Genomic DNA, 20,986 nt, shown 5'->3' on the forward strand with positions numbered 1-20,986 from the left:
TTAAGGTGCTCTAGGCTATGTTCAGGAAGAATTCATAGTGGATGGAAATTTTGATGTGGTTTTAGCTACAATATGATTTAACAATCAACAGTAAGGGATTCCCTCAAACCAGATTTCTCATGAACTGTTCAGTCTCATTCTGAACAAGATACAGAATTTTTATATCTGTAAGTTCACTTCATCAGCTTAACCTAGAAAGTTATGAGTAGGATGACTTTCTATTCACCTCACCTAAATTATAAAACCCAAAGTTGGATTTATGCCCACCACATGGAGAAGGGAGCAATCTCGCCCTTAAGTGTCCTTCAGAAGCTCCCTCAAAGAGCATTAGAAGTTTTGAGAGCATATAAGAAAGCAAACTTGGGCCAAAAGTGTGCGTATTCAGCAGACCTGCCTGGATGAGAGCTCTAGGAACTAAAATAGATGAAGATGTGCCTCTGGGGAACTAAGCACACTATTATTCAAATGGAAGTAAAAGAGATGCATGGTTCTGATGGCAGAAATGAAGAGAACTTCCCACATTACAATCTGTGGTCTGAGCTGGATTGAAGCTTGACAGTTTAGGACAGGAAGGTCCTGATTGGGAATGGGCTTGGTTCCAACAGCTTTTCCAATTGAGATTTTAATGATGGGAGCCCTGTGTCCCCAGGAAACAACAATGGAAACTGTACCTAGGAGAAGAGTACAGTCAAGAGGCATCATGGTCCTACAGCATCCTATACTATATAATAAGATGAATCACGGTACTAACCTAGTGTGGGTCCTGGGATGACAATATCATTCATATGTAATGACTAGAAATAAAGCAGACTTATTTCTTCAGCTTTTCTTTTGCTCACTCTAGACAAAATTTAGATCTTGGTAGGAAGAAACAGAAGTCAACTCTAGCCAAGTCTTTCTCTCTGAGCTGACCTACCCACTCTAATAATTTTCACCACAGGCACCCCATGTTGCTACAGTGCTTATCACCCCCATTCTACTCTGAGACTCCCAACCTTAAAGTATATGGCAGCCTTAAATTACCTAATCCTCTTGTCCTGCAAAATCTCAAAACCTGGGTTTCATCACTTAGTGTCTCCATGACTTTGGAAAATTTTAACCATCCAAACCTTCACCTGTAAAAACGGCCAATACATTCCTAATAGGGATGATTTGAAAATTAAACAAACAGTCATATTATCTGCCTACTATTGAGCCTGACACTCCAGAGATTCTCAGTTATATACCAGTTTCTTATTATTTTGATTTAAAAGAGTCAAGCATTTTGTATTTTTGAAACTACATAGATGTCTAATCTTCTGTGTTAAGTGGTTTTAAATGATTAAAACATAGTCAATTCAATACTCTAGAATATGCTTAAAAGAATACCATTTTCCACAACACCTGCATACCTGCCACACTTCCTACCCTACTGCCATCACTGATTAAACAGGCTCAAAATCCAAATTTCTCTCAACAGTTATCGAAAAAAAACCACCCATACAATTAGACAGATGACTACACCTCCCCAAGTAAATTACTATTTAAACTCTAAAATGCTAAGATATTTTACCCAATATTTTAAACAACCTAAATCACAACATCTCTTTGATAAAATTTAATTAACTATTACTTCAGATCAATAATATTAATATAAGGGCCATCCTAAAAAGAATCGTGCATGAGCTTTTATAAGAAGTAAACAGTCAAAAAAGATTAAAAGTAATGATGAAAACTACACAGAGCTGAAATGACCACTTCTACCCTTCACTTTCAGGCTCAAGAATCCTAGAACTAATTCTGAATTGTGAAATTGGTGTGTCCCCAGCCAGAAGAGCAGACTTAATGCATCATTAATTTGGTCTGCTCTCAGCTGCCAATTGAAATAGTCACAGTCATTCGATTTTTAAGGAAAAGACAGCACTGCAGAAGTACATTCCAGAGGTCTTTCCATAAAAACCATCCTGTGTGCTCCATCTGCATGTGCAATCTGCTTGTGTATTTTCAGCCAGCTTGCATGGGCAGATTAATGCGTACAATTAGAAAGGAACCTCACAGGCATTCAATAAACTGCCTTCATTATTACACTCAGGAGAGTCCCTTTGGATGTCAATAAAAGCCTAGTTTTCTGCCTGTTAGCTAAATAATTGACAACACTAAAAATAAGCAGAAGCAAATGAACGAAGTCAGGAACAAGGTGTGAAGAAAGAGCACATTAAGATTCTCATGGTGCTGCCCCAGGTGGTTATCCTGTGCTTTTTCTCCAGCACCTTGGATTTAGTCTGTTCAAGTCCATGGCAGCCCTGTCCCACAGGAAAGACATGTTCTTCCTGGTCTGCTGTTTGAACCCTGTACATCACAGCATGCAGAAACTGGCAAGGTATTGACTCACTCTAAAGAATTTCTTATTTGGGTTTCTATTTTGAGTTCCTTCACTTGACAGCTTCAGGAGAATCTAATTTGAAGGGTAGGGGGCAGCAGTCTCGTTGGTCTAGTGAAATCTTAGTACTGTTAAAAATTCTAACAGCCTTCCTAGGCATTTTTTCATACCATAAACTAGTTCTAAGAAAATAGATAAAGACTTATTCTATAGAGGATCCATCTTTTCTAAGAAGTTCCTTTCATATTTCTAGCTATGTAATGGTCATTCATTTCATAAGCTATTGGCCTTTTAATTTCAAAAGTAATTCCAAACACAATGCTCTTAAAAGAAAAAAAGCTCACACACATATACCCCTTCTTGTGTTTCTCAATAGGCTTTAAAAATCAATTTGAGATACTTCTCATTTTCAGCTAACTTTTCTTTTTCCTGGTTAACTGGCACTTTCACGATAAGCAGAAGAAAGAGCAAGAGTGAAATGTGCATGTAATTGAATTGAACTCCACTGAAGTACGGAAAGTGGCTGAGGGCAAAACTTTTTTCTTCTTTACAGAAAAGGTGACTGATCTTTAGTATTTAGTAAAACACAAACTCAAGAAGCTGGAAGTCAATGAAAGAGAGAAGTCAGCAGTACAACCTCCAACATTTGGAATCTCTCATCCTTCACCTCACTTTGTTTCAGACTCCCCAGGGCATGGACTGGTTTAACTTCCCATTCCTGAATTTAAGACCCTCACTGGGAAGTAGGTCTTCCCTTCTCCAAGGTGAAACTAGCATGCCACAGAATAGCTTTATTTATTTTTATTTGTGACTCTAAGTAACTAAAGCCTCTAAATCTTCATCTCCCTCAACTCCTCAGGATGGAACCGGAAATAGATCCTCATCCTTCTCTATCAAAGCAGAGAGGCAATAATATATTAACACCCTTGACCTAGTGCTTCCCTCTTGCCATGTGTCTCTCCAAGAGAGTCAGTTTCTTGTGATATTCAGCTTTCTCTTTCCCAAGGAAGACAGGCTTCAGATTCTGTGACTGAAATGAGACCGGTGCTGAAGATGGCATCTCTCAGCGACCCTTCCCTTCCTGCTTCATCCCATCTCCCACCGATTTTCTGACCTGGTTCGCAGACGTCAATTACCTATCTTGCTAAAAAGCAATGTAGGCAGGCAAGAAACTTCTTTTCATTCTTGTCTCTGAGTCTTAAAGCAAGAAAGGAGCTGCTTATGATACTAATAATGGATAATCATAGCGCTATGAGAAAATTAGAAGACGTGGCACTTGGAGAAGGAATACATGCTAAGGCGTCACATACAAGTCCAGCTTAATACCTCAGTGATCTCAAATTCTGTAAATGAGGGACAACTGTGGGGAAAGAATAGGAAGCAGTTAATAAACACTGTATAGGAAAGAGGGAGGTCAACAACTGGTTCTGGTAGGACCAGAAATCTGTACAGAGCCTCTCCAAAATAAAATTGTGTAATCCCATCTAACTAGGACCTCTGTAAGAAAATCATTTCAAATCATTTCAAATCCATATAAAAGGCACTTCTATGCCATTGATATTTTATCTTTAATCTTTACAATTAGCCTATCTGATCAATATTATCATTCTTATTTTGAAAGTGAAAGTCAAATGAATAAACCACTAAAGTTCAAAGACATTTCGTAGTTTATACAAGATCACAGCTGAAACTAAGATTACAAACTAGGACTCTGTTCTAATTCTGTTATGAGACAGGTTGTTTCTGTCACACCAGGTATCTATGCTCTTTGCATCCTGAACAAGGAACTGAGCAAGATGTACAGAAGTAGCAAGAGAAGCAAGGGACTTATTAAAGCAAAAGTATAAGTCACAGAGCAGGAGCAGGCTGATGATGAACATCAAGGGTTGGCTTGACTCAGATGGATCCCATCTGGTTTTGATTTTAAGATTTTCACTGGACCCTTTTCTGAGTTTGGGGATCTGGGTTGGTACATAGCAAATATTTCTCCCAGTTCACTGGGCGTCTCCATCCTCATGTCAGAAGGAGTATTTGAATTTACATAGACCTAGCTGAACCACTATGGTGGCCAAGTCCATTAGCAGGGTCAAAGCCCAACTGCTACTATAATGGCTGTGGGGTCACCTAAGGTGGCTCTCAAACATAGCACCTGCCCCTCAGGCTCATGCCTGGTATCAGGGAGTGTGGTTAGGGCAGGTTGTTCCTATGGTCTCCAAATGCTACCAGGCACCCTGTTTGCTGTTTGCTGTGAACCAAGATGCTCCCCATGCTGCCTACTCCTACCTTGATTTTATGACAATTAGAATGTAGGATCTGAAATATAGTTCTTTTGTTTGGTCTTCTTTTAACCAAACTTTAGGTAATCTAGGTACCAAGAGATAGAACGGGATCTTTAAAGGTAGGTAATGGAGTGTAATAAAACAGTAGCTACCCTACTATGGCAACACATATTAACTGCTTGTTATGGTTTGTGTCTGGGTGTCCCCCCAAAGCCTCATGCGGTCATGGGGCAGGCTTTCAGGGTTTGATTGATTATGGGTGTGAGAGCTACACCCACCCTGGGGTGGACAGTTTGCATATGTAAGGGAAAGGAAAGGGGTGCTTCTGGCCATTTCCTCCCTTGTGTGTTTTTTTGTTGTTGTTGCTTTGCTGTGTTCTGCTGCCATGAGCTGTAGCCCTCTGCCATGTGCCAGTCTGCCTTGTAACCTGCCAAGTATGGACTGAAACCTCCACAAACTGTAAGCAAAATAAACTTTTCCTTCCTTAATTTTGGATGTCAGGTATTTTGCCCCAGCAACGAGAGGAAAGTAACCAAGACACTGCTGTTATTCATAAATCATATTATAAAAATTGCCTTGGGGGGCTGGGGATTTAGCTCAGGGGCAAAAGCGCCTGCCTGGCAAGCGCAAGGTCGTGAGTTCGGTTCCTGGTACCGGAGAAAAACCAAAAAAAAAAAAAAAAAAAAAAAAAAAAAAAAAATTGCCTTGGTATATGACTACAAACTGGAAGTTTTGACAATTACTGATAAATGATATCTAACTTTTGATTAGAACAAAATACAACACTATAATAGTCCACTAGATAAATTCTAGGTTAGTTTAGATTTTTCTTGGGTATTTCATTCACCCTCCTCCTTTTTTTTTTTTTTTTTTTTTTTGGTCTTTTCTTCTGGTACCAGGAATTGAATGCACAACCTTGCATTTGCCAGGCAGGTGCTTTGCCACTGAGCTAAATCCCCAGCCCTCACTCTCCTCCTTATATTGCTATTTTGGAAGTCAATATAATTAGAAGTACCCTGGCTTAACAAAATGTCAAGGTCTCCAAGTTATTTACAATGGAGAATTCCTAAGATTTAGTATTAATATTGCTGGGCAACTGACTATTAAAGAGTACTTTGGTAAGTATAGATGTCTCCAATCTTAGATCCTCAAATGTTGACAGAGCTCAATTACATAATTAACATAACAGTCAATAGTCTAATATTGTACCAGGTAGTTGAAAAGTTAGCATCATCTAGAATTTAAAAGCTGAATGAACAATATGTCTACAAAAGTATCAAGTTCTGAAAACACTCACTATTGGTGATGCTCCCTAAATGTTTCTCTTCTGAGCTCTTCTTGAAGTCGCTTTTTCTCCTCTAGTTTATTGCTCTGAAATTACAAATATAAAAATAAAATCAATTAATGAAGCTTTGGGACAAACCGTGATGGTGAAATGATACAAGGTTCCAGTGGCCCTAACAGTGTAATATTGTATTCTGCCAGAGGTTCCCAGATGGCATCCCCTCTCAGAACCTGGGGGCACTAGACAAAGACCAGAAGCCAAGTCAAGCATGGTGGCACATACCTATAATCCTGGCACTCTGGAAGGCTGAGGCAGGCAGACCACATTTTGAGACAGCCTGGAGAATTTAGTGATCTAGCAAGACCTTGTCTCAAAATAAAAATAAAAAAGGGCTAGGAATGTAGCTCAGTGCAGAGTTCCTGGGTTACATCCCCAGTGGTTAAAGAAAAAAGTAAAAAAAAAGAAGAAAAAAAGGAAAAAAGGGAGGAGGAAAAAGAAGAAGAGTGAAGGAGGCAGTGTGCAGGAGCCCAAATCTTTCCCTTGGCTCCCTTCTTGCAATTTGACTGGAATAATCACAGAATCAACATTCTACATTTTATTTCAGCTCAAACGATAGCAACACTTCATTTTTTTAGTCAATATTTTCAAAATGTTCCAGTGGAAACATGAAATTTATAAACCAAGTATGCTAAACTAAAATTATAATAAATAGTTAAAATTATAATAAATCTACATATACACACCCACATTCTACTAAGGCACTGCAGAAAAGATTCTCAGTAAGCCAGCCCAACTCCCTTCTGACTTAGAAGCAGATACTTAAAGCTGTTCAGAGACTAAATAGCATGTGTCCTAAAAAAAGCCGTCCACTTGAATGGAAAAGAGTTCTCCTTTTTTTTAATTAGCTGTTTCAAGAGCCTAGAGAAAAGGAGCTTCATATTTGATTTTACTGTCATCATGGCCCTAGCATATTTTAATCCAATTTAAATAACCCAGAGCACTTGCTTTCTGCTCACCATGATACAACTGTTATTTTTTAAACTTGCCTAAGAAAAACAAGTAAAATTCTTAAACAACATATTTAATAGGGAGCTGAAGCAAGTTCTTCAACACAAGAGAAATGTGAAGGTTTAAATGAATTCAAGAGAGAACAGGCAACTGAATTTAATAAAAAATTGGGTTTGCCCAGCGGAAGACCTGTGTTCACAGAATAATGGAAATCATCATCTCATACTTTGTATGTTTTGCTCAATCTTTCAAAAAGGGGGGAAAATGTTCATATTTTTTTCATTTGCATGAAAGTATGCATTCACAGAACTTTTTCCATTTTGACAGGCAAAATAGATGGTGATTTCAATTCCATAAAAAAAACAACTATAGGAAAGTTACTACTGTCAGGGGAATTAATTAAAAGGCAAGCAATTAGATTTTAATGAAACAGAATTCTAGGAAGAAAACTAATGCAAAATTTTAAATCAAATAACTATGACCCAAGTCTTGAAGAAATCCTGACTCCTGAGACCAAAAGTGCTCAGCCATGATGAGCTCCCTACACCACAGGGCAGAGGGACAGAGAACAAAAGTAAAAGACACAGAGCAAGCAGTAGCTGTGATTACACCAAATGTTAGAGATGCTTCTTGGAGAACACTGAGAAAGCCACACAAGCATCTAGAAACAAAGTCTAGGTTAGTGGTGCAAACCCCGGGCACATGTGCTGCAGCAGACTGTTTGTATCACTAAAAGCACTAAAAGTTCACTATTACTGGTCTAGGTTCTTTAACCAAGGTCAGAAATAGAGATAACCAATTTTAACTTCTTCACTGATAGACTACAATTCAAAATAGTTCCATATAACCTAGATTTTACCCAACAAAAGTCTGTTTTTCCTCAACAGAAGCAAAAAGTATTTTGGAAAATACTGGAGTATTTGAGAAATCATATTTAATACTTATCAATACAGACATCAATGTTAGCATACTCACAAAGTGTATTAGCCCAGCCTTCCTTTTGCTGGGAGAAACTACCTGACATGTACAGTTTAAAGGAGAAAAGGTCAGCTGGCGCCAAAGCAGAAGAAACATCACGGCAGAAAGGCGTGGTAGAGCAAAGCTGGTCATTTCATGGCAACTGGGAAGCAGAGAACAGGGGAACAGCACAAGAGAAGGAGTCGGAAACCAGGTATGGTTCTCAAAGTCACACTCTATGACTACTTTCTCAAACAAAGCTGCACCTTTTAACAGCCCACTCAGTTATAATCCCCTTTCACAATCTCTCTAGGAGTCTCTCAGTGAAATCAAGTTGACAATTAAGATTAACCACCCCTAATCACACCTCCTTAAAGCATACTTTATACCCAACTAAACACAATAACAAGGTCGTACATCAGCTTCACTTAATCTTCACTTTATCATCCTGCATACATCCAAAAATGCACTAATTCCTTCTCAAAAGTCCTAACAGTTCCAGCACTGCTCAAAAGTCCAAGACTCAAGATAACTCTCAGCTGTGAGGCCTAGAAAAATAAGTTATATAATCCCAAGGCATAATGGCACAGGGTAAGCATTCCTATTCCAAAAGGAAGGAGTGGAAGCCTAGAAAACAATCAGGCCAAAGTAAGGCCAAAATCCAGCAGGGTAAACTTTTAAGTCCTGTAGCTCCACGTCCAGCATATAGGGCACATTGTAAGAGGGCTTGAGTGGCCCCATCCACATGGCTTCTCTTTTGGGCTGGCTCTACTCACTGCCTGCAGCTTTCTTCAGCAGATAGTCCATTTTCCTGGGATCTTCAACTTCCTAGGGTCTTCACTGATGTTTTGGCTCTATTTCCATAACTTCACATAGCAACATCTTAGGAGCACATTTCCTGACCTTCCAGGCATTCCTTTGAAATCTTGGTGGGTGCCTCCATGACTCCAGCACTCTTGTATTCTGCATGCCTGAAAACCTAACATCACATGAACAATGCCAAAGTTTGCCACCAGTGTGGGCAGTATGTGGGCTCCATTAAGCCTTGGCTGCAGCAGCCTCTGAGCGCCTGGAGGGCTGAGCACAACGAAGTGGACCCTAGGAAAGCAATTCCATAGGCAGCCTCACTCCAGGCTGAGGCATGGGGGCTCTCTCTGCAAATGAAAGGCTGAACTGTTGCACCTTTGAGACCTGTGATAGGCGGCATCTTTCTTCTCATTCTGGTGCTGATCTCTTCAGTGACTAGCTACTTTTGGCTTCAACTTTACACATGCTCCTTTTCAGGCCAAAATTAAGTTTTTCAAATCTTCCTGCTGTGTTTTTGGCTCACAGTTTTTACTATATGTTTGGCTAAAATCAGCCAGCAGTACCATGCCACAACTTGAACACTGGGACACTCTGAACTTCCCTCCACCAGATAAATCAATTAACTTACCATCTTTAAATTGAGCTTCACATACTCTTAGGACACGGGCAAGACATAGACAAATTTTTTCACCAGAGTGTAAGTAATATGCATGACCTCCAGTCTAATTCCTAATAGAGTCCGTTTTTCCATGTGAAACCTCATGTACACATTTCTATCAGCATTCTAGTCTTCTGAGCTCCTGCCAGAATTACCCATCAAACTCTGTTCCCAGAATTCTAGGTTTTGTCTAGCTTGCACTTCCAAACCTTTCCAAATTCCTCCTGCAAACCAGACCCAAAGGCTTCTAAACCATATGTTCAAGCATGGTCACAGCAACATCTCCACTTCTTGAACTAATTTTCTGAATTGGTCCGCTTTTCTGTTGCTGAGACCAAAGGCCCAATACCCACAACTCAAAGGAGAGGTTTATTTGGCTCTTGGTTTCAAAGGACTTAGTCATAGCTGACTGTCTCCAAAGCACAAAGGTCATGCTGGAAGGGAATAGTGAAGCAAAGATGCGCAGGGGAAAAATATCAGAGAAGGGGCCATGTACAAGATGTAGCCCCAAAGGTCATGCCTCTGTGATCCACCCAGACAAATTTAGAAATGGGCTTTCACACAATCAAGGTGGCAAGCAGGATTAAACATCATAATTGCCTACCCTGGCAAATTTCATAGTCTAGCGCAAGATAGTGACAAGAAAACAATAAGCTGAATATGTTATATGAACGCAGTTTGCAAGTCAAGTGATATGAACACACACAAAATCACAAAAGTAGATTGTCAGGAAATGCTCCTAACAGTTCCACATTATTCACACAATGCCTAACAAATGACAAGTTCCATCTTACACACCAGAGCCAAAAAGTTTAATAACATGCGGAATGTAGTTTCTAATCTCAGGTATATATTTAGGAGCACATTTTTTTTTATGGAGAAAGGCTTTTCTCAAATTTTTCCAAAGTGCTGATAGCCAAATTAACAGATAAAAGCCATGGGTATAATGACAGAAACTATAGGTGGATAACAATCTTAAATAAGCTAGAATTTTCCAGGAGGAGGAATACAAGGTGAAAACAGGGGTATTACACTCCACTGAAGGCAGATTACTACCTACAGTGTTCCAACACAGGGCTGTAGCCCCCCCCAAAAAAGAAAACTAGCATTCTGCTCTGTAATATTTGCCCCCACCCCTGTCTTGTGGGGCTGCTTCAGAGCAGAGAAGACATCCTTCTATCATTTCTCATAAAGGCACCAAATCGCACTACTGTGAGCACCCAAAACTGACTGACTGGACTGGAAAATTGGTTTCTGATGTTCACAAAAGTAATGATATGCCATTAGAGGCCTTGACTGGGAAGAGGGCATTCCCAGAACACACACTGTCTTCTGTACATCCAGAGATTGTGCCAGGGAAATCCAAAGAGCTCAAGGATAAATCAAAAAGTGTTTGTAGAGAGAAGTGTAGGGGGCAATGAATCTTAGCATATTATTTTAGATAAAATAGTTTTGGTAAAAGCCTATATGGTGCCTTGGGAAGCCTCTCGGGACAGTGTAAGAGCTAATTCCCCAGATCAACACTGCCCAGGAATGTCTCCCCAAGATAAGGGGGCGCCTAGGCCTAGGTAACCCTCCATGACCCTGCCTGGGCAGTTCCATCTCCTGGCCCTAGGTAAACACTGTAACCACAAAGGAACTATATGGTTATCTAAAAGGGGGCATATAAAACAGAGTACAGAAAGTATATATCATTGTGGTTGGGCTCATGACCAGAGCCTGACACGGTTACACAGCACAAGGAGAACAACATGTGGCCAACACTACAACATTCCTTTCTGTCACCATGGAAACCAAAAATGTATATAACCTGGGAACAAAGACAGGTCCACGCCCAGTTCCCAGACTTACAAGTCGGGATGAGAGGTGACCGGTCTAAATTAAAACTTTGTCTGTTCTCTTTAGTCTCTTGCAGAATACAGCCCGAATTTTTGCCATAACAGAAGAATAGAAGATAAGGCTAGGAAAATAAAAAAAGGTAATAAAGAGGGTATTTGTATGTCTAATAAAGGAGTCTAGATCCATCAAATGCAATGATAAGCCACTATGATTATTTTAAGCAAGACTATAGAAACTTACTCTGATAACAATATGGCAGGTAAACTGTAGAAAGGGTCATAAACATAAGAAAAACCAAGGGTAATTCTCACAATAATTCAGGTCATAAACTATGAGAATCTCAATTAAGGCATTAGGGATAGTGAATGAAAAACAGACTCAAGAAAGACATAAGGGGCAGAAATAAAAAGCATGGTTAAATGGATGAAGGTAAGATGAGTAAGAAAAAGGGAAGATTATTGTTTAGACTCAACAGGAAGGCATGAGCTCAATTCTGAACCTTCTAGATTTAAGACGTCTGTGGGAATGCATAGGCAGAAATATCACACATGTCATACAACATATAAATTTGGGATTCAGAACTGCATTGAAGATAAGAATTTCAAAAACTATCAGCAAGATCAATAGCTAAATTCTTAACCTTTCACATAAGAATGATAATTTAACCATACAAATGTCAGCGGAGATATAAATGGATAGACCCAGTAGAACATCAAGCATGGAAAAACAAGTGAAAGAAATGGATACAGAGGGGGCTGGGGATTTAGCTCAGTGGCAAAAAGCGCCTGCCCGGCAAGCGCAAGGTCGTGAGTTCGGTTCCCGGTCCCGGAGAAAAACCAAAAACCAAAAACCAAAAAAAAAAAAAAAAGAAATGGATACAGAGGAAATCTAGAGGGTGAAATTTGAAGGATAAAGTAATTAATAGTCAATTAATAAGCTAAGAACTGAAGAATCTCCATTGGATCTTTTAAGTAAGAACACCATAGGGGATATACTCTAGATCTATACCAGAGAAGTACTAGAGACAGAAGCCACACTTAGCCTACTAAGGAAAAAGTAAAGGAGAGGAGTAAGAGAAATTGAGTTCCTACAATAAAATACTAGCAAACAGAATTCAGCAAATCATCAAGAAGATAATACACCATAACAAAGTAGGATTCATCCAAGGGGTGCAGGAATGGTTCAATACATGCAAATCAATGTAATATACCATATCAATAGAGCAAAAGACAAAAACCACATGATTGTCTCAAAAGATTCAGAAAAACCTTTTGACAAAGTCCAACACTTATTCATGATAAAAACCTTACAGAAAATAGGAATACATGGTCTTTACTTCAATCTGACCAAAGCCATGTATGATGAACCAACAGCCGTCATACTAAATGGACAAAAACTGAAAGCTTTCACTTTAAAATCAGGGATAAGAATGTCCACTGTGACCACTCCTATTCAACATAGTTCTGGAAACACTAGCCCAAGCAATTAGACAAGAGAGAGATATAAAAGGAATAAAAATAGGAAAGAAAGAAGTGAAATTATCATTATTCACAGATAACATGATACTCTACATGGTAGACCCCAAAAACTCCAACAGAAGACTCCTAGAATTAATCAACAAATTCTAGCACAGCTAGATATAAAATCAACACTCAAAAGTCAATAGCATTCCTGTACACAAACAACAAATACACAGAGAGAAATTAAGAAAACCATACCTTTCACAATAGCATCCAAGAACTGAAATATTAAGGAATGAATCTAACAAAAGAAATAAAAGACCTGTAGAGTGAAAACTATAGTATTCTGAAAAAGAGATCAAAGAGGATTTCAGAAAATGAAAGATATTCCTTGCTCATGGATAGGAAAAACAAACATTATGAAAATGGTCACACTCCCAAAATTGTTGAATAGATTCAGTGCAATCCCAATTAAAATACCATTGATATACCTCACAGATCTAGAGAAAACATTCCTAAAGTTCATCTGGAACCAGAGGAGACCCAGAATAGCAAGACCAATCTTAGGCAACAAAGACAAGTCAGGTGGCATCACAATCCCTGATTTGAAATTATATTACAAAGCTACTGTGATAAAATCAACATGGTACTGGCGAAAAAATAGACCTGAGGATCAGTGAAACAGACTGGAAGATGTAACCACAAATAGAAACACACTCAGCCACCTAATCTTTGACAAAAGAGCTGAACAAGTTCACTGGAGGAAAGATAGCTTCTTTAATAAATGGTGCTGTAAACTGGCTCTCCGCATGCCAAAGACTAAAAATAAACCCATGTTTATCACCATGCACTAAACTCAAGTCAAAATAGATCAAATTATCTAAATATTAAAACAGAAACACTAAATCTACTGGAAGAGAAAGTAGGTAAAAATCTTGAAGATATAGGGGTAGGGAGATTTCATGAACAAAAACCAAACTGCACAGGAAATACATCAAAGAATCAGCAACTGGGATCTCATCTTATCGAAAAGTCTTTGCACATCTAAAGAAATCACCAGAAGAGAAAAAAGAAAACCCACAAATTGGGAAAAAATTTTAGCGAACTGTCCCTTGGACAAAGGACTTCTATCTAGAACATATAAAGAATTTTAAAAAAAGAAGCCCCAAATTCAAAGATCCAATACAAAAATGGGCATCTGAGATGAATACACACTTCTCAGATAAAGAAATATAAATTGCAAATAAATACATGAAAAAATGTTCAGCATCATTGGTCATTTGAGAAATGCAAATTAAAACAACTCTGAAATTCCATCCTACCCCAGAAAGAATGACTATCATTAGGAAATTAACCAATAGGGTTTGGACGCCAGCCATGCGGGCACCCAGGAGGCAGGCTACCTGTGCTCGGGAAGCTGTGGGGTGAGGAGCTCCGGCCTTTGGGCAGGACCCCAGCCAAGCAGGAGTTCAGGAGGCAGGCAGCTGGTGTTGGGAAGTTGTATAGCGGCACATGCCAGCCCATGCTGGCCATCAAGCCAACCACCACCACGCAGTCGAAAACTATCATGGCCCAGACAAGCAATGACACAATTGGCCCTCCACATGTTGGCTGCGGACGCCCACCCTGGGACGTGCGTGAATCATCCTGACATGGAGAAACCCCTGGGAATACATGCCACACAACCAGTCGCTCTTGCCCCTGCCATTGAGAACCAGAAAGGTCCAGAGTCAGTGGATGAGCGGCTGCTGAACAAGGACTCGGAGAACACAAGAATACAGACTACGCCCGAAGACTCAGAGGTGTAGTTGACCAGGGTCACAAGAGCCGTTTGGAAGCTAGAAACCAGGAGGACCTTGTGTAATACCTGCGGAGACACCCCGGAAGCCGTTCTTCCCCTGACAGTACAGGCTGCAGTGGAGGAGCACCTGGAGCTCCAGAGAGGTCTGCACCAAGATTCCTACTGCCTGTGTTCACTGTGGGGGAGAGGACACTAAGTGGTTGCGGGGTCCCAATGCGCTGGGAGGCTGGAGAGAAAAAGCTACAAAAAATGGCTTTCACCCCAGATAGCTCACTTGAGATGTTAGTAAGGATTGCCTCCTCAGTATTCTATAGCCTTGATGAGGAGGAGGCCAAGAAGAGAAAACAAGGAGACCGAGAAAAAGCAGCTGCTTTTGCTGCAGCACCAAAAGAAACAGACCCTAAATCTGATTCTCTGGGCCCCAAGAAGAACTCTAGGACTACATTCATCTGCTATCAGTGTTAAAAGCCAGGCCATCTCAAGAGGAACTGCCCTAAGAAGCCCCCTGGGCCATGCCCTGAAAGCAAAGGTGACCACTGGAGATTGGTCTGTCCTCTGAAGTGGAGGTCCCAGAGCTCAGATCCATCCTACCAGTTAGTCTAACAGGAATGAGGGGGCCTGGGGCATACTCTGCCTTCTCCCTCTGGCCAGACTGTCATCACCATGGAGGAGCCCCAGGTAATCATGACTATAGAGGAAAAAGAAAACAGCCTGTTGTTAGACACAGGTGCAAGTCTCTTGGTCCTTCTTTTCAATCCTGGCTTTCCTTCCAGGTCACACCTCAGTGGAAAGAGTCACTGGTGAGGAGGTAATCTGCTATTTTTCACAACCCTTAGGCTATAACTACTTGTTAGATCTTTCTTGCATATCTTTGTCTTCCTGAGAAACCACTTTGAAGATACCACCATGTATTACAGCAGCCACTGATATTTTCCAACTAATCTGTCCATAACTCTGTAATGTTTGTATTGTTCCCATGCTATTTCATAAATGGATGTATGTTTATTACTATGTGATTCCTACAACAACCACTGAGAATAGTCAATGAATATTCAATTGGTCACTCATGTATAGCTCTATTTATTTTCTTTAGAAACCACTTTGAAGATACCAAAGTATAGTACAACAACCATTGATAATAACCTACCACTTTTGTCTGTAGCTCACTATTATTTGTTTATTTATTTTCCTGAGAAACTATCTTGTAGGTAACAATATGTAAAACAACAACCATTGATAAATTCCTACCACTTTGTCAGTAATTCAGTAAGCCCCCTTATTACTATGTTATCCTTCATTTACTCTTTAAAATAAAAAAAAATTAAAAAAAGAAATTACCCAATAACAAATGCTGGTGAGGCTGTGGAGAAAAAAGAACATTTCTCCACTGTTGGTGAGAGTGTAGACTGGTGAAACCACTGTAGTGATTCCTCAGTAAACAAGGATTAGAGGCCCCATTCAACCCAGCTATTTTGGTTTTGGGTATTTTTCCAGAAGAACTAAAAACATCATACCACAGTGATATATGTGGACCCATGTTTATAGCAGCATAATTTGTAATAGCTAAATCGTGGAAGCAAAACAAATGGCCATCAATTGACTAACAAAAAAGTTGTGGTATTTTTATATAATGGAATATTAGTCAGCTATAAAGAAAGATAAACTCAAAACTTTTATAGGTAAATGGACACATTCTCATAAGTAAAATAAATCAGACCCATATGTGTAAACACTGTAGGGTCTCACTAGCATAGTGAAAGAATGAGTAAAATCTAAAAAGTACAATAGATATTGTGAAAGGGAAAAAAAATGCTCAAAAGGAAAGAATAACTGGGTTGAGGGAAAAGAGAAAAGAAAGAAAGAAGGGAAAAATATGCATATATATATGTAGGTATGTATATATAAATATATATATTATATATATACAGGATAGCTAAGATAGTTGTACTACTGATTTCTATGGATTTATTGAAAGGAACAGTTAATGTTTAATTGTTTGGTCAATCTTACAGGCCTACATTTGTTTATCTCAGTAACCAATTTGAAGATATCAATATATAATACAACAAGCATTGTTAATTTCCTATCACCTCTCTGAAATTCTGTATTACTTATATTGTTTATGTGTTAATTTGTAAGTGTATGTGCATTTGTTAGTATGTTTTCATTCTTTCATCTTAATTAAAATAAATAAGTAAAATAAATTTTAAAAAGAAGCTTAGTTCCTAAACCAGCTGAGCACAGCATCAGCACAAGGGACAGTATTTAAAAACAAATTCACTCTGGTTCAGGTGACTATGAAAGAGTCATTCAACAGACTGACATTTGGAAACCAAATGTGAGGCGTCTTTGATCAAGTTGAACTATGGAGTTTGGGACAGAAGAGGTGAAAGTGGAAGGGAATAGAGAATATGATGTGTTAAGATGAGCAATTTGAAGATGATTGTACATGAATATGATTAAATGTGATTTGTATATGACTGTATACTGAGAAGGAAAAACCACCAAGAAAAATGCAAGAAAGTGATAGGAGAAAAGGAGACTTATCTGATATAACAGCAAGGTTCCGGAGGAGATGGGAAGAAAGATAAGATGGGGAACAGAGGTGTAAGAAACCATGGTAGCAATAAAGTGAGGCACCTTCTTATTCTTCTTGCAATCGGATAGGGGATGGAAGCCACAAAGATTCAGGAAACAGAAAAATAAAGATACTTAAGTCTTGATAGCCTTTATTTCCTATAAAGTAGGAGATGAAGTCATGTACTGAAAATGAAAGTAGAGGACAAGAAGAATGTGAAATGAACAAAGATCTTGGGCTGGGACTGCAATTCAAAAGAAAAGTGCTAGGCATTGGCCATTATTAAACACCTGAGACAGAAGCCCAGAAATGTGGTGTGGCCCAAAAAAGCCATGTATGTTTTTTCTCCAGCAACCTCATTCATATGAATTTAATAGAAGTGAAATAATTGATCTCATCCAATTCATGTTTTAAATAAGGATAATCTTCTCTACGCTTTCCTTAAAAGTAGCTGATACACTAGCATCAAATGAGAGAGTGCTAAAACATCTCCTTACACTTAAAATTATCTCAAGGCACCTTTATTAAGTGTTCACTTCATGCTAGCATTGTATTAAGGGCTTTGAGTATATCGTGTCCTTTAGTCCTACCATCCCTGTCATCATCATCATCCCCATTTTACAAAGAAGGTGAATCACAGAGCCCCTTACAACCTGTACTCTTAGTGACACATCAGCATTTCAAAGATATTGCTCACATTCCAACATTATAAAATTAACTAGATTCATCCACAAAGAAACACAGAAAGGAACCATATTTCTTGGTAACACAGAATTTTCAGAAATGGAAATGTCTCCTGGCATATAGAAACAATATTAAAATAATTTCCTCAATGTTGACATTTACCTCTAAAATTTGTCTAAAACCACTGGCCCCTCACTACTTGCTTTCCAGAAATAAGAAAGCAACAAGTATGATTTCCTACAAATATGTACATGTGTGCATTTTGCATCTAATATGCATGATTTATATTCTACTGGTTAGTTTTTATTTCACTGTATAACATTAAAACTGACAATGTTGCTTAGTGTCTATGTAAAATACACTGACTTTCAGTGCTCCAAATGCTTTTGGCAGCCCTTGCTTAGTGAAAAGCAAGAAAAGGTTTTGAATGTTACTCAGATCCCTAACTGGTTTCTTGCACTTCCTGAGGTTATATCCCAAGAAAGTGGCAGAATCAAATGGGAATATTTGTGAATAGCAGCATTACAGTATAATATTATTCTAAACATAAGTAGATAGAAAGGAAAATAATATGAATCCAACAAGTAGGGAAGGTCTTTGACACAAAGGTGAAAAGCTTTCATTTTTTAGGTTTGTTGGTTTCAGGAAAGTGTGGAAAAACCAAATTATTACTCAATTCATCAATGTGATTACAAGGGAAAAATATGGTGGAAGTTGTCTCCCACTAAATCTGGATGAAAGCCTTGGTGTGTGGACATGTGAGACCCTGTCTACTCATGGGCACAGTCAGTGGCAAAAAAGCACATCTGGGACACTGCCTTCATTTTTAATGAATTTCTTTTACCCTAATATTTTAGAGACACTGTCACTGCTTTATAGATTTCTAGGAAGAAAGTTAATACATAATTATGAAGCCACAAGTGAGTTTCCTATGGTTGCTATAAAAAAACTGTCACAAATTTAGCAGTCTAAACAGATTTTTATCTTGCAGTTCTAGAAGTCAGCTGTCCAAAATAGATCTTGCTGGGATAAAATTAAGGTGTCAGAGGTGCTGCATTTCTTCTATTCCCCTAGAAGAAACAGCATTCTTGTCTTTTTCAGTCTCTGGAGGTCTCCCACATTCCCTGGCCAATAGTCCCTTTCATTTTCAAAGCCAACAACAAAGAATATGAATCTTTCTCCTGCTATCATCTTTCTTTCTCTTCTCTCTGCCTCTTCCAATTTTAAGGACCCTCATGATTACATTGGGCTACCAAAATATTGCAGAATGCTCTATTCTTAAGGACAGTTAATTAGCAAACAATTCCATCTGTGAATTTAATTTCCTTCTTCATGTAATATAACATATCTTTAGGTTCTTCAGCTTAGAACTTGAGCATCTTGAGGAAGGAGGGGAATTATTCTGCCTACTTCATGAATTATCATCTACTTTTGAATCATGAAGTATCAGGAGTGATATACCTAGTCCTTCATAACATTTTTTGCCCTCCTTAGCAGTCTGAGACCTGGCTTTGAAATGTGGATGGTAAGAGAACACAACCATGACTTAGAGCTAACGAGTGGATCCAATAAACATGTAACAGCCAGCTCTAGTAGAAACAAGGGGAAGCTGATTTGCAGCATTTCCTGATTTCTATAGTATAAATATTTCTACCATAGTCACTTTCATTCTATGAATATAAAGTCAACTAACTTCCCAAAATTGTGAAAACTTAATCTATTCTCATGAGCTAGTCTACTGCAGTTCTAGTACACTGCTGGAAATGTACCACCACGGTCATTCTCTAGTTCAGCAAATGCAAGTATGACCAAATCACTTCAGTGCTGTCACCAAATGTCCCATTCCCCTATAGGATTAAGTGTACTGAGCTCCATGACCTGACCGGATACCAAAGAGATGGGTGCCTTTTACACTCTCCTATTCATTAAACACACACACACACACACGCACGCACGTGGATGAAAGGCTTGGTGTGTGGACATGTGAGACCCTGTCTACTCATGGGCACAGTCAGTGGCAAAAAAGCACATCTGGGACACTGCCTCCATTTTTAATGAATTTCTTTTACCCTAACATTTTAGAATTCAATTTCCTTTCTACTCATGGCTACATGCACCGTTGGTGACCCATCAGAATGAGACCCACCATCTCCTAAGGACTCCTCTGAGTAAAGGGTAAAGTGTGAGGTGGCGAACGGGTCAACATAACGGGTCCGTACTAGAAGCTCTAGGTGGCAATAATTACTTGGCTTTTTCTTGGCTGTAACTTCCTGGGCAGCAGGCACCTGCCTGGGAAGGAGGGCAGAGTTTTGCAAGCTGGTGCCCATGTGTGTATTTGCCGCACATTTTAAAGAATAAGTGCTCCATAAGCATAATCATTATCACTTTCCTTGGCCATTTTCACACTGGCAATGTGAAATATGTCACTTCTAGATGGCTAATGTCTGCTTTTCTATCTGACACAAGCTACCAAATAGGCTTATACTGTATTTAGTATGAAAAGCAAGGGGCTGGGGATTTAGCTCAGCGGCAAAAGCGCCTGCCTGGCAAGCGCAAGGTCGTGAGTTCGGTTCCCGGTACCGGAGAAAAACCAAAAAAAAAAAAAAAAAAAAAAAGAAAAGCAACCAATTTATATGTGACTGCAGCACAGTGGCAGTGCAGGTCAATCAGTCAGAGAAAATAAGTTCACACAAGGCCTAGGGCAAATGGCTTATTCTTTGGAAAGTCATTCCCACTAGTACTCCCCAAACTGTCATGTGTACAGGAGTCACAGGAGCTTTTGCTAAAATGCAGAAGCTGACTCAGTGGGTCTGAGGTGGGCTCAAGTGTCTGTACTTTAGCAAACAGCCCATCCAGGGGCCACATACTGGATGGGAAGAATCTACAGGTCACCTTGGCTCCTACTTCTCCATAAATTCATCCAGTGCAATGGTAATCATTGCACTTACCATTTTAGAAATGCTAATCTAAATAAGATTTCAATTCTGATTGATTGCAATATATGTACTGCTATGCCATATACCTTGGAGATGAGAAAATATTTATGTTAAAGAATGACTTCATACATAGGAATCAATCTAATGAATGATGTGAAAGATCTCTACGTTGAAAACTACAATACTCTGAAAAAAGAGATTGAAGCAGATATCAGAAAATGGAAGGATATCACTTGCTCTTGGGTAGGAAGGACCCAATACAGTGAAAATGGCCTTACTCCTGAAACTGTTATACAGATTTAATACAATCCTGATCAAAACACCAATAGCATACC

The 20,986-nt window shown here is 39.1% G+C and overlaps 1 protein-coding gene across 3 annotated transcripts in view; it reads right to left on the reverse strand.

The window, feature by feature from the left end:
• The window catches only part of Epsti1 (epithelial stromal interaction 1 (breast)), a 129,055-nt gene that overhangs the window by 71,100 nt on the left and 36,969 nt on the right, over positions 1–20,986 (reverse strand). For 2 of the 3 annotated variants that reach the window (XM_013506970.1, XM_005409056.2), the window contains exon 6: positions 5,936–6,009. The exons of the other annotated variant lie outside the window; for it this stretch is intronic. In XM_013506970.1, coding sequence (XP_013362424.1) covers positions 5,936–6,009 — 74 coding nt within the window. The remainder of the gene's footprint in view (positions 1–5,935; positions 6,010–20,986) is intronic. 3 annotated transcript variants of the gene reach the window in all.

This window comes from Chinchilla lanigera, unplaced genomic scaffold, assembly GCF_000276665.1.
Source record: "Chinchilla lanigera isolate Chin_1 unplaced genomic scaffold, ChiLan1.0 scaffold00117, whole genome shotgun sequence".
In the NCBI taxonomy this organism is placed as follows: domain Eukaryota; kingdom Metazoa; phylum Chordata; class Mammalia; order Rodentia; family Chinchillidae; genus Chinchilla; species Chinchilla lanigera.